Genomic DNA, 14,194 nt, shown 5'->3' with positions numbered 1-14,194 from the left:
TTTGCTAAAGACCAATCTTGGTCTATGTTTGAATTCAATTCGAATTCAAACACTTCTAGTTCTACGGAGAGCTTATAGGTCATATGCATATAGGGGTTGATATAAACCTAGAGGCAAAAATCATTTTGGTGACAACTTGGTATTTAAAGGGAGAGAGAGAGATTCCAGTTGACCATGTTTTGACCAAATTTAACTTGGTGTGTATAGTGCCATTTGGCATTAGGAAAAATTAAGGTGCATAGCACAATTAGGCCACCTCTTTGGTCCAGCCATGCAAGGCCAATACATGGCACAACTAGACAGTCTTGTCCAGCCGTGTAATACATGTCAAAGTCATATGGTATAATTTTGTGCCACCCATGCACATATGTTGATAGTACATTTACACCCGTTTTTGCCGAAAGCTAATACACCACTAGGCCTCCTTTGTTTAATTGAACCAATTACACCCAATGGAAAATTAGAATGAGACTACATGTTAGGTTTATTGATTTTAAATTATGAAAAATTATCAAACATGGTGATTTAGTGCCAATAGACCCTAAAACTAATGAACCAAAGAATGAAATAGATTTTAATGATAAAGGTAAAAAGATGATGAGTTTAAATACTAAAGTTGTTAATATTTTATTTTATGCTCTTGATGCTATCGAATTCAATATGGTATCGACTTGTGAGTCCATTAAAGAACTTTAAACCACACTTCAAACCACAAATGAAGGAATAAACCAAGTAAAAGAGTCTAAGATCGAACTTCTCTTTTAGGAATACAAATTGTTTGAAATCAAGTCCAGAAAGAGCATCATTGATATGTACAAGCAGTTCTCCAACTTGATAAATGATCTTAAAAGACTTAAGAAATGATTTGAGACCATTGAGTTGGTAAAGAAAATTTTGAGATTATTACTAGATTCATGGGCCATGAAAGTTACGGCGATTGAATGGTCCAAGGATTTTAGCAAAATAAGAACGAACAAGCCTATAGGAAGTCTTCTCACCTATGAGATAAAGAGAAAACCAAAGGAAGAAGAAGTCAAGGCAAAAAAGGATATTGCCTTGAAAGTTATTGATAAAAAGGAAAATGAAGGAAACTCTTCCATGGATGAGGATAACTTAAGTATCTAGTAGGGAAATTTAGCAAATTCCTATCAAGATCAAAGAGGAACAAAAACAGGGGAATTGTTAGACAAAAAGGAATAAAAGAAGATAGTAAAAAGAGCAACAATGAGATAATTGCTATGAATGCAAGAAACCATGCCACATTTGCCAAGATTGTCTATTGAGAAAGAAGAAGAATGACAAAAAGGAGAAAAAGGTTCAAGAACAAAGTGTTTACTATCATTTGGAATGGAAATGATGACTCAAGTTATGAGAGTGAGTTAGAGGGAAAGAAAGATAACCTATGCTTCATAAAAATAATGACTTGGAGGATGAGGTAAATGATTCAAACTCATACTCTTTACATGAATTACAAGATACATTTGAATCTTTGATGAATGAGTATGAAAACATGAAAACAAAATATAAATTATTAAAGAAACAACTGATTTGCATTAAAAAGGAATATGATATACTTTTGCATGATCATAACATTTTAACTAAGAAATATAACATTGTCACAAATTGTAACACCCCTTTCTAGATACATACCGTCTGATAGGAATATACCAAAAGAGACATGCATTAATGGACTATTTGCAAACATTAATGTATGATCATAACTATAAAGCGTGCAAAAGGTTAATGTAATAAAAATAATTGCTTTATTAATTAAATTCATAAATAAAAGTATCTAAAATGTCTGTCATAAAATGATTATATAAATCAAGAGTAAACCAATGTGTTTGAAAGTAATAATGATAATAATAAAAATTCTAAATATATGTTTGGTAAAAACTGGAATAACATAAATGCTCCTCTCCTTGTGTAGCTGTTTGTTAGACTGTTGGATCGCCACTTGCCTTGCTACTCACCTCTACCTACAAAATATACAAATCAAAATGCATGAGTAAAACTCAATAAGTGGAGACCTTTTGACATCCCTGGATATTAAATTATCTAGCAGTAAAACTTGCATTTCATTTGTAAGCTAAATGTTGTCACACTACAGCACTCTGGTGCCCTAACATAGATCATACATGAAATCTATAGAGACTTAAGTTGGAATTGACATTTCTAATGCCTTAGTGAAAGCTGTTATAGTGCCTCACACAATTGTCAAATGACTTATTAGGTTATTTAACTGGGACATCCTAATCACACGGGAAAATCTTTGATAGTAACTCATTCCCTTACCACATAAGCTAATTGAAACTACTGACTAACTATTTAAAGATGACCCCTATCTCAAGTACATATGTGGTACACCTCACTAATCATGTGAGAAATATTTAAAAGCCATATCCTTATCATGCACACTTGAACTAAATTGGGTGGCTATGTGCCTTGGCCTCTAGTGTATGATATATCTCATAGGTGTCTGGTCTTACTATCATACTTACGTACACAGTTGGTGACTATCTAATTATGTGACACTAGCCTTATGTATATATGAATTTGTTCTTTCCATATACTCTAATGTCATCTTAGACTAGTTAGAAATGATTTCCTCAAATGAAGTCTTTTTCTCCTGTGCTAGCACTTCATATGGTGGTCTTGCTTTATTTTGATAATTGGACCAAAACAATTTTGGGTGATTCCTCCACCCTAGATTATATGTGTTCGAATAAGGATTATTTTGTGCTCTTCCTTGATTCGAGACATAGTTGATTCGTTTTATATCATTAGGTGTAAATGGATTTCTCTCTTAGCATTCGCTTGTAACATGACGATCCCCACATAATTCACACACCTACACAAATTGAACAACTATAAGACTCGATTGATCTAGCTTAGTAAATAATTTATCTACCTTTACATTGATTGTTGTAATAACATCAATCTCATGCACTTTAATTGTTCTTCTTGGAGTTGATATTTTTCGGACCATTAATGATTATTCATGGCCATCTTCTTTGATAATTCATATGCCTTCTCAATTGACTTATGCATAAAATTCCCCCCAATTAGTTGCATCAATAGTAATCCATGTAGAACGATTCAACCCATTACAAAATGTCTATACCACCAACCATTGAGGAAATCCATGTTAAGGGTACTTCCTTAAAAGGTCCTTGAAGAGCTCCCATGCTTCATACAATGTTTCCATCTCATATTGTCTAAAAGTGTTGATGTCATTAATTAACTTTGCTATTTTTATAAGTGGAAAATATCTAGCTAAGAATTTTTTAGCTAACTCATCCCAAGTTGTTATGGTACCTGCACAAAGAGAATGCAACCAACTCTTAGCTTTATCTCTTGTGAAAAAGGAAATAATCTTTAACCTAACTACATTGTTTGACACCCCAATGTATAGGGGTGGATTCGAGTCGAGCTGGCTCGAGCTCGAAATCGAGCTCGGCTCGATCGAGCCCGAAACGAACTAGGTTTCAACGAGCCCGAGCTCGAGCTCGAGCTCCAAGTTTCAGAGAAATCGAGCTCGAGCTCGAACACGAACTATAGAGCGAATAGCTCACTTTGGCTCACGAGCCAGTGCTCGTCAAGGCTCACGAGCCGGTCAGCTCGCCTTGGCTCGCGATCTAGTGCGTGAGCCAATTAGTTCGTCAAGGCTGGCGAGCCGAGCAGCTCGTCTCGGCTCGCGAGCTGATTCTTATTTAACCAAAAACGGTCTTTTTTGGTTAAATATGAAGTTTCTTTCGTTATTTCATTCGTTTGTGACTTGTTTATGTTTTCCACTGCGTGTGCGTGCAGCTGCTCTCCAGTTCCAGTTCCAGTTCCAGTTCCAGAGTACATCCCTCCGCAATATGAAGTTCCGGCCTATTTTCTCCGTCGACATGGGTTTCTCAGGCGTTTCAGTTCAAGTCTTCTGACGTGCCAACAGAAGATTCCAGCGATCGGGAGTTCTACGGCAAGAAGTTTGACGACGACGGCGATGTGGATGACAGAAATATATTTCAGGTTTGTGTTTTTCCATTTTTTCACTTTCAATTTTTTAATTTTTGGCTTAAATTGATTGAACCCTAACTTTGGAATTAGGGTTTTTGAATTGGGGGTTTCATTGGGCAACCATAAATTTGAAGAGAGTTAGTTTATTCATAGTCGTTGAGTATTTTTATATAAAATTCGCTATGTTTTGCATATTTAGGAAGCTCCTTTTGTGTTTTTTGGCGTTGCAATTAGAGATTTTATATATGTTTATGTTAAGCTTTTCTGGAAATTAATATTGTAGAAGAGCTTACGAACCGTATATTTTGATGATATTATTGTATTTTGATCATATTTGTGGAAATTATTTTTCAGCTGAACAGATTTTATCTCATTCATACACCACTTGAACGAATTGGTTCTGAATAAAGTATTGCTTTATGCAATATAAATGCAGCCCACTGAGAATATTATTATTATTGGTGATTGGTGTTAACTTATTTAGTGTTGTATGGCAGGTGTTTCAAATTGTTATGTATTCAAGAGTCGATTACAGGAATACGCTCAGAAAATGGGACTTCAAACGCCTGTTTATGAGACTACTAAGGAAGGCCCATCTCATGAGCCTTCATTCAGATCTGCTGTGGTAGTGAATGATGTCAGATATAAATCTTTGCCTGGTTTTTTTAATCGTAAGGCAGCGGAGCAGTCAGCTGCTGAAGTTGCACTTATAGAATTAGCAAAACTTGGTCAAGTGAATCCTTCCATCTCCCAACCTGTTGTAAGTATATATATCTAATTTGCAGATTTGAATTAACAACTGCAGTTATTGGTGGTATTCAAATTGAAAATATTCTTTATGTTCATAATGCCTATTTTTGATGTTTATCATAAGCCTTTCTTTTCCTTCTGTTTCTTAGGAAGCCAATTGTGTTTCTTTTTTGTCTCAGTCACTGCTAACCTACTTGATTTTTTTTCTGGTACTTTTTTTTCTTGGTTGAGTGCATGATGTATTCTCTGAACTTAATGATTAACTAGGAACTAGTGGGACAAATCGTTAGTTGTGTGGAACTTACAGTTAGTATTAGTGTTAATCATGTAAAAGTTGTGGCCCTTGACAACAAAACTTATTAAGACTAAAACTTGATTTTCATCTTGAGAGGTGTCTAGTTATGATGATTGATATCACTTGCTTATAATTATTATACTGAAGGTCAATGTCCGATCCAGCTGGATGCTCAACTATATCCTAATTTAGCTTTATTAGGATTAAGTACCTTGGCCATGTGAGTAAATTTTGATAAAAAGGTTGTAAAGTGCTTCTATGGAATCATTTTTATTCATAAATGCTTTTCACAAAATCCTTTTTAAATTCACCCTAGCTAGGTTGTTTAAAGCTTTTCAGGTTTGATTTGGTACCATTTATTGAGTTATACATGTAGGGTTAATAGTTTGATCCTCTAAAACACTTTATATAATTTCATAGTTTTGTAGCTCTGCATAAAAGTGTTCCAGTTTTTGTTTTGGACTCACTGGATTTATTTAATAGGTTCCTAAGTTTCCATCCAAGCTGTTCTTCTTCTGTGAAGTGGAGCCTGGAAGTGGAGGTGAAACTCCGATAGTCCTGAGCCACATTGTCTATGAAAGGATGAAACACAGGCACCCTGAATTTGTCGAAAAATTAGAGCAACATGGATTGATTTATACAAGGGTGCTAGGGGAGGAGGATGATCCTTCATCACCTATCGGCCGTGGTTGGAAATCCACGTTCTTGACTGATGACAAGAACCTGGCTGTTATTGTAACCTTGTGTAGCCATATTCAGCCAAGTCGAAACTGGAAAAGTTAGAACATGTAAATGTTGACATAAAATTCGTGCTTAATGCCATCCAAATGTTGTTGAATTTGATCCATAATTCGTAAATATAAAGCTGCTGGTTCATCATTATCTCTGAGAAGCTGCATGGCATATCTAAGTGGATTGATGTTTAGCACTCTTCTTCTTTACCATTATTGTAAACAAGTTCTCAAATTCTACTTACTGTTGTAGCTCTTCACAGGATTGATGGTTACATTATTAGACTAACAATATTATTAAAAAGATAATATTCATTAGATTGAAATCTTGAGCCGTCTCAAGTGTACTTCTCAGCTTTTGTTTGTCACCTCCTACTTGTTAATAGTACACAAACAACGAATTTTGAAACCCTTTAACAAGTCTTAATGATGTAGTCCCATGTCAAATAATTATTTTTTTCTATGTTTTTGTGGATTCTGCAACTCCTGGAATTTATTTAAGCTGAGCAATTCTGTCTTATTCAGCCATCTCTCATCTCATGGGCATATTATGATAACGAGGTTCAAAAATGTTATCGAAATGATTTGTTGGTTTAAAACAAGATGGATGATCAGTCTTAATTTTGGAGTGCTGGAATTAGGTGCTGGCAATGCTTTTAGCCTAAACATATGATGAATCTTATTATCAAGGTCTACCGAAAAACAGTAAGAATTCATATTCTTTATAAAAGTGTTTATGATCTCGTATATTTTGAGCGGTGTATCAATCTATTGCTTCTTCGTTTGGGTTATCTTTCAAGAATCATACTTCATTGTTTTCTTTTCTCTCTCAAAATATATAAATAGATTTATTCACAAACAATGAAAATATATTAAACAATGTTTAAATGAAAATAACATTTTGAAATTGAAACTGTGATCCTGTGAACAAGCTCGTTAGGCTTGGCTCGATAGCTCGGTTCGATGGCTCGGCTCGACAACTCGCTCGATAGCTTGGCTCGACAGCTCGCTCGATAGCTCGACTCGACAGCTCGGCTCGGTATGTGTTACGAGCCAGGCTCGTTAAAGGCTCGCGAATAGCTCGCGAGCCAACGAGCTTGAACACGAGCTGTATTTTCATTACGTTCGACGAGCTCGAGCCGCGGCTCGGCTCGAATGAATAGTTATCGAGCTGATACCGAGTTTGCCTGTGTTCGAGCTCGGCTCGGCTCGAATCCAGCCCTACCAATGTATTTAAAAGTGTCACAAATTCCAGAAAATTGGCAATAGTTGATCGCATGATGCACAAGGTGGCCCCATTGATTAAAGGTACAGTAAAGTCCTAAAATGCCCTTGCATTGGCATTAGTAACTCTAGCATTTTCGGCTCTAATTCCTTCTTCCTCCAACCATTGATGTTGTTGTCTTTGTTCATTTTTATCCATGTTTGCTCATCAGTCTCTTCTTTCAACTTATATTTTTTTCCCTTCTTTCTCTATTCAATCTCCTATAGGTACGTTCAGTTTCTAAATTCATAGGTAATGGTTCTAAGCTTTGTGAACATCTCAAACACCTATATTTAAAAAATTATTGCAGAAGATTAAATAGCTACATATAAACTCATATGAAAATGTATTTTGATTTCACTTACGCCAGTTCTATTCAAATTATTTTACTGACATTTATATAAAAAGATAAAATTCCTCATATTTAAGTGTTTAACATAGTGCTTAAATATAACATTAGAATCCTTATTTTTCTTCCCACAAAACTGTTATGTTGGGCTTCTAGCTTTAACCTTCAATCCTTATTTTTCTTCTTTTCACACATAAGTTTCTCAATTTGCACAATTTACACATTATTTTGTTTCCTTGATTCACCTAACACAATAACAATAAAACTAACTCAAACAAACCAATTTATTGAAAACAAAATCATAATTTAAGTGAAAAGATATTAAAATTATATATAAAAATTCACTATATCAGCAGGAAGACTCTTGGAGGTGAATGGTGCCGAAAGAGGCGGAGGAGGAGAGGTCATACAGGTGGTTTGTGTTGCTCGTGGAGCCAGAGGCCATGGCGCTTCTGGCGGTGGCCACGATGGTGATGGGGGCGAGGGGGGAAGGGTAGGAAAAACTCATGTTTATTGTTTCTTCTCTTCTCTTCTTCTCCGAGTAAAATTGAAGAAGAATGAGGTATTGCCAGGGTTTAAGGAAGATGATCAAGGTTGGGGAAGGTAAACTGAACCACAGGATCAAAAACAGGGTAAAGGAAGGTGAAAGGAACACAAGCTACTGAAGCAGTTGGAACAGCAATGGATGAGAAATCATTGCCAAGAACAATAAAAACAGTGGCTAGAGCACGCAGCTAGGGAAATCAATAGTTGTTTGCTGCAATTAAACTCATGTTTATTGTTTCTTCTCTTCTCTCTGTTAATTTAACGAATAGAGCACGCAGCCAGGGAAATCAATAGTTGTTTGTTGACGAGAGCGATGGCGTGGCTGCCCAGTTTTTGCTGCGGTTAATCAGGATTTTGGTGACACATATATGCATTTCAACTGCTGTGGAAAAAAGAACATGCCCTTTCTCTGTCAATTGTCGCAGCACAGGTTTTGTGTTTGAAGGACTATTTTATAAGTAAAAGATTATGATCTTATAACACTCGTGAAAAAAAAAAAATTAAAATGAAAACAAGAAGCGATTCGTTTATTATACAAAATGAACCTCATTAAATAAAGTAAACAAGAAGGTTGAAACATGAACACTCAGATGTCAAGTTGCGACAGTGCGATTTCAAATGCTTCCTTTCCAGCAGAAAAACGCACGCAGTCTCCGATGGCAATAGTAAATTTATTCCAGATTATGAAGGATGTGAAGGCAGCCATTACCGTAATAAGTATAGGAATCCATGGCATGCCGTCTTTGAAGACAATGAACATATTTGCACAAAACCCTGCCATCATGAATTCTACTGAATAGAATAGTAAGGCCAATCCACTGTTTAAATCAGGAAACAACCGTGAGTTGAAATCTGTATCTTCATATGGGTAAGAGAAAACGGATATAAGCCTTACTATGGATAAAGAGGAGAATAATAACGCTGCAGTATCTGATACTGCAAAAATTATGAAGGAAGCTCTCTGAACAAAATGTGGGGTCCCAGTGCCTTCATTGGTGCCACCTGGTACTGTTAAAGCTGCTGTGAAAGCTACGGTGGCAATAAGTGTTGCCGCCACGATGCATGCATTTGCAATCTCCTTAGTCCATTTCTCAGCCTTTTTCCTTAACTCTTTATGCTCTTCAGTAAATAAAGCTCGAGCAGTTTTGCCTTCTTTATTTCGTGCTTCAGCATCCACTGGACGCAGCATTGTCTTCACATTCTACAATCAGTTAAGAAACATCTATTGACCACGGAAATAAAAATTATATTTATTCCAAAAAAAAGGAGCCGAGAGTAATTCATATTCACCTTGAACCACACCAGCTCTAGCCACATCTGGTGAGCTGGTCCACCTAATTCAATGACGGGCCTATCTTGCGATGGCAACTTTGCAGCCAGATGCAATATGTTGTTCCCTTCTTTATCTGTTTTCTGGACTATCAAATCCTTCTTCAATGGACCCATGTGATGAATGAAAGAGAAAATTCTGTGGCAACGATGTATAACAGCAAGATGAAATACGCTGTAATTATTTTCGTCTACCTCAAACATCATATCAGGATTTGTCTGCCAAATTATGCGTAGAAACACAACGTTTCCCTGCTTTGCAGCCTCAAACATTAGTGGCCAAGGTTCTCTTATAATTTCAGATATTTCGGAGTCGTTCAACTGTATAACTTGTTTCCAAAGGCATTTGACTAGCTCGAAAGCGAAAGGGAGAGTCTTTTCACTGGCAACTGTAACAACATAATTATCTTAATTTCCTTATAATTTCAGATTTTCAGGAGTCTTTTCACTACCACAAACAGTTAACGTTTAAGTAAAAATAAATAAAACAATGAAGCAAATTAATACCCACAATTCACTTCGCATATCGCCTCATCTGTCCGATACTCCAAGCCCATCCTATCCCTCCATCGTTGCTCCCTCTCATTTATCCGATCCTTCAAGCCGAGCTTGTTTGTATCCTGCACACGTTGTCTCCTCAATGCTGAATTACGTCTCTTTTTCACCTCTCTTTTCACTTCATTACCTGGTTTAAAACAGCATGCATGCAAGCACCATTAATGTTCTTACCTACAATTGCTTTTGTTAATTTGGTGTCGAAATTAAAAGTTGTTGAATAGACTATGTAGTATCGTAATCAAAATCATGGATATTAATAGGATTTCACAAATTATTACTTTCGAAGAGCAAATTGTGGCAAATAAATGTTACATAGTAAGGAACAAATGCTATCTTATCATCTAAATGAGTATGTTGGTAATATTAAAACCTTGAAATAAAAAGAAAAAGAAAACTAATCAAAGCATGGTGAAAGTGTAAATGCTAGAGACAACTAACAAAGTCTGATCAGTAATCTCCCGCCAACTCTAATCCCGTCGAAATCGAAAATATATTTCTGCACAGGCATTTTAGCCAAGTGATGTAATGCTGTCAACTGGTTTTTGTCTCGCGCAATAGCCTTCTTTGGGTCCCTTTCTACCAAATCCAATGCAATATCTACCAAAACAATGATCAACATCGTAAATAACATAAATTCAATTTTACTTTCCAAATCAATTGGATCAATCCAATCAATAGCGTGCTATCTTCAATTTACCCAATTAGGAAATTTTCAAATTTGCAGCAGTTAAACCAAGATTATATCATGAAGAAAACAATATAGAATATCACAAAATTATGGTATGTATGATTTATAAATTTAATGTTCTTTAAAATTAATCTTTGCCAATAATATATGATTGGTGATTATTAAGATGAGCATTTGAATGACATGCAAGCATTATTTGTGGTGTTTCTTAGCGTTGTCCATTGAAGGTAAGATCATAATGCTAATTAAAACACTGACGCTAAGTATGACTTGGGTTTTTAATAGCTTTACAAGTAACCAAAATAAAGAAGTAAGAAGACTTACCGTACAAACCATGGTTTATCAGATTGACAAGCAATTCGATGCGATTAGAATCATCTAGTAACTCTTCTCCAGTAGCTTCATAAAGGTATTCGATCATCTCTTTGTTTCCCATCATAGCTGCCATGACAAGTGGTAACATATCCTTCTCACCTTTCTTCTTTATTAATTCTTCATTCTTCTTCATCATAGCCTTGACAATCGCTACCTTGTTGGACGAAGCTGCAAGAAAAAAGGCCGTATTGCCAGCATTATTCTTTACTGACAAATCATCTTTTTGCATTTTTTCAACCAGCTTTTCCACAAAAGTAGTGCGCCTTGCTTCAGCTGCAATATGGAGAGCGGTGTCCCCTTCGTTTGATAGCTTAGCTGTAATATCGTTTTCATTCTCCTTGAAAATTCTTTCAGCTGTGTACCAATCGCCTCTAAATGCAGCATGGTACAGATTCAAGTGCCTATTTCTCGTTTCAATTTCTGTACAGCCAATCACAATCTCAATTTCTTTTTCAGTTGAGGTACTTGCTGATGTAGAATTATCTTTCATGATTTCTTCGCCCAGTATCGGTGGTAAATCTACAATAAACATTATGTTAGTATCAGCTGACAAATGTAACTTTTAGCATAGGATGTAGCATTGATATTATTCTTATTTCAGATACCACTACATTTCTAATCTAACAAATAGATCACAAACTTTTGAATACTAACTCATATTTATTAAACGTTGATTAAATTTATCAAAAAATTAAATTACTGAAATGTCCCAATAAAACAAGTTGGATCCAGAATTTTATCACATATCTTGTTCAATGAATCAGCTACTCCACTGCAGCTGAATTCTATGGCCTTAGTTGCTATTTTTAAGGATTTAAATTTTGTCCAAGTAAATTCAGTTCAGTTTACTGGAGAATTATCGAATGTATATTTTGTCAGTGTTGCCACTAATCAACTTACAGATCTATCTCTGTTAGAAACTAGAGAAGTTTCCATACTATTAAACATGTGATGTTGTGTACTTTTGTCTATCACATTCATGAAACACAAAAAAAAAATTAAGATCTTAGGAAGTGCGACGCATTTGCCTTTGGACATTACATGATATTCAGAAAATTCATCTTATTAAAAAAGAAGAAGAAAGAAGAAAGAAACAGATACAAAATTAATTGCAATGTCACAGAGTACCATCCATTTTTTCACTAGGTGGAGCTATCATAATTTCATTTGATCCAGCTGCGTGATCCATAATAATTTATTTGCTCTATTCATGGTAAATTTACAATGAACATTTTAAGTATTAGAAAATGATTTTTGCAGCTTAAGATGAACTTAATGTTATATATTAATTAGAATATTAATCAATCATTCATCTCAAGTATTTCCAGATCTTACATATTAAATGGCAATGAATATTATTAAGAAAAATCTTGGCTACAATAACAAATTAAATATATTATGGCAATGTAGATATAGCAAACTGCAAAATAATCAAAATGAGTTTAAACTTAAAGACTGCACCAATTAAAGATGAAGAAGTTAAGAAGAAAAGGGGTAGAAAGACTTGCCTCTATTGGCACCTTGGAAGCAATCTACACCAAGCAAAATTAAAAAAAAAATAAATTGTTCTTAGTTCTTTACCAATTAATGTACTCAAAAACTTCCAAGTTTTGTTGTATATATGATTACTAATAAATTAATGCTGTATAAATTACATTTGTATGATGCTTATAACCAAATAATTCAGTTACCTGAAAGAAGAAAACGCTGTCAAGGAGTTGATGTTGGTGTCGTCCAAACCAGTAAGTTGAATAGCAATTCTGTCATTGTATGATAAAACCTTGAGGGCATCTTGTATATAGAAAAGAAAGAGACAAAGCTATAAGAGAAGTTAACAAAAAGTGCAGCTTGACTTATTCCCAAGTAAAGAATATGTACTTAATTTTGCTTTAGAGAAAACAAAATCTTAAGTAAGAGTTTGAACTGAGGAAATAAAATAACAGCTCTAGCTCAAAAGAATGAATCATTTGCACTCAAGGCACAATTATCTTCACACCTGTGCTACATGTTTCTACAAGAAATGAAGATATGGTGGCATATATACAGAGTATTGTAGTCAAGGATTACTATTTAATCAAACTACCACTTTCGATTGGTTTCAAGAGCTGAGAGGTGCAGCATCTGATAATTTACAAATAGAAAAACCATAATAGCATAGGTTCAAAATTTGTGTAGTACCACTAGTTGTTAGGTACAGTAGTTACTTCCTCAATGGACTCCAATCCATTGCTTTCCCCACTTTGCAGAAAGGGGCATGTTTATGTGGTTGCAAAGGAGAACTACTTAGATAAGTCGATTGCACCACATCAAAAGGGAGCGCCATTGTTGTTTGGTGAACAAAAGACTGGTATTGAAGATATTACGGTAACAAGAATTGGAAGCCAAAGCACTCATCATTGAAAACAATGAAAATAGTTGCACAAAATACTATCATCATAGTAGCAATCGATAACACAAGTGTTGCAAGTTTAGCAATCAACTTTTTAGGTAACCGTAAGATAGGGACATACCTGGGCTTATGTGAGGGTGGGCCTAGACCTATTTTGAAATCTGAAAAAGTTCAAAAGAGATTATATAGGCGCACCATAAAATATTTATAAAAGATTATATAAACCCACCTAAAAAAATTAAAATAAGTTAGCTAAGCCGATCTTAATTGTAAACAATTTTAAACAAAAATATATATATATATATATATATATATATATATATATATATATATATATATATATATATATATATATCATTAAGCCTACCTTCAAAGGCTTGAAATTAGAATTAAAGGATATATTTATCTTGACGCTAAAATAAAATTCTAAATATAATATAAGATTGAAATAGGTCATCACTTAAATAACACATTTGTATAAAAAACTAAAACCCATGTCAATTAATAAGAAAGTTAATTTCAAAAACCCGATTTCTTCATCTAGTTCTTCAAATTGATTTCGGCAATCATATCTTCTGATCTCATTTCCAAATACAAGGTTTCAATATTTTTAAAATTGGTGTTAAATTAGATAATTGATATTTACCTATTCAAATATTCAAATATATAATTTTAGCTTTATTTTTTATTAGTACACAATAGATCTTTAAATTGGAAAATTAATTTTTGATTTAATGGGTGGATTTGAAGTTATAAGATCTTAAGATTGACTACTTATTTAGTAAATTTAATCAAATTTTTTTATAAACATTTATATATTTTACTTGTATTAAAATTTTATTGAACTTTAAATTTGTGTGAATATTTTTTATGGATGGTATCTGACATAAACATTTTTTATTATATTATATTTAA

The 14,194-nt window shown here is 34.4% G+C and overlaps 2 protein-coding genes and 1 non-coding gene across 5 annotated transcripts; 2 read left to right on the top strand and 1 right to left on the bottom strand.

Moving 5' to 3' along the window:
* The first annotated feature begins 3,140 nt into the window (after positions 1-3,140).
* On the top strand, positions 3,141-3,247 carry LOC123219843. The gene has a single exon (XR_006502922.1). It is a non-coding gene; the product is annotated as a small nucleolar RNA R71 (small nucleolar RNA).
* Positions 3,248-3,807: 560 nt separating this feature from the next.
* Positions 3,808-5,930, top strand: LOC123218490 (double-stranded RNA-binding protein 4-like). 2 transcript variants are annotated; one of them, XM_044639957.1, is made up of 3 exons: positions 3,808-4,017; positions 4,503-4,765; positions 5,534-5,930. In XM_044639957.1, exons 2-3 carry the CDS (start codon positions 4,556-4,558, stop codon positions 5,831-5,833), a joined length of 510 nt encoding a protein of 169 aa, XP_044495892.1. In that variant the 5' UTR covers positions 3,808-4,017; positions 4,503-4,555; the 3' UTR covers positions 5,834-5,930. The 2 variants fall into 2 exon arrangements, with proteins under 2 accessions (XP_044495892.1, XP_044495891.1); XM_044639956.1 differs by lacking the exon at positions 3,808-4,017 and having other exon boundaries at positions 4,028-4,765.
* A 2,516-nt stretch (positions 5,931-8,446) lies between these two features.
* LOC123218612 lies at positions 8,447-11,485 on the bottom strand. 2 transcript variants are annotated; one of them, XM_044640116.1, is made up of 5 exons: positions 10,840-11,485; positions 10,266-10,424; positions 9,781-9,954; positions 9,231-9,658; positions 8,447-9,141 (listed from the first exon to the last, which is right to left on the bottom strand). In XM_044640116.1, exons 1-5 carry the CDS (start codon positions 11,420-11,422, stop codon positions 8,527-8,529), a joined length of 1,959 nt encoding a protein of 652 aa, XP_044496051.1. In that variant the 5' UTR covers positions 11,423-11,485; the 3' UTR covers positions 8,447-8,526. The 2 variants fall into 2 exon arrangements, with proteins under 2 accessions (XP_044496051.1, XP_044496052.1); XM_044640117.1 differs by lacking the exon at positions 10,266-10,424.
* Between the last annotated feature and the right edge of the window lie 2,709 nt (positions 11,486-14,194).

The sequence above is a fragment of the Mangifera indica genome, chromosome 6, assembly GCF_011075055.1.
Source record: "Mangifera indica cultivar Alphonso chromosome 6, CATAS_Mindica_2.1, whole genome shotgun sequence".
NCBI lineage: Eukaryota > Viridiplantae > Streptophyta > Magnoliopsida > Sapindales > Anacardiaceae > Mangifera > Mangifera indica.
This window is presented reverse-complemented; position numbering and strand designations above follow the sequence as displayed.

What these genes read in the sequence shown, in the direction of transcription:
- LOC123218490 (XM_044639956.1), top strand. Translation starts at nt 4,496, where the DNA reads ATGGCAGGTGTTTCAAATTGTTATGTATTCAAGAGTCGATTACAGGAA. An exon ending in CTTCCATCTCCCAACCTGTT is followed by an intron (nt 4,766 to 5,533) that starts GTAAGTATATAT and finishes TTTATTTAATAG; the next exon opens with GTTCCTAAGTTTCCATCCAA.
- LOC123218612 (XM_044640116.1), bottom strand. Translation starts at nt 11,422, where the DNA reads ATGTTTATTGTAGATTTACCACCGATACTGGGCGAAGAAATCATGAAA. An exon ending in GAGATTACTGATCAGACTTT is followed by an intron (nt 9,955 to 10,265) that starts GTTAGTTGTCTC and finishes GTTTTAAACCAG; the next exon opens with GTAATGAAGTGAAAAGAGAG. An exon ending in GGCGATATGCGAAGTGAATT is followed by an intron (nt 9,659 to 9,780) that starts GTGGGTATTAAT and finishes ATGTTGTTACAG; the next exon opens with TTGCCAGTGAAAAGACTCTC.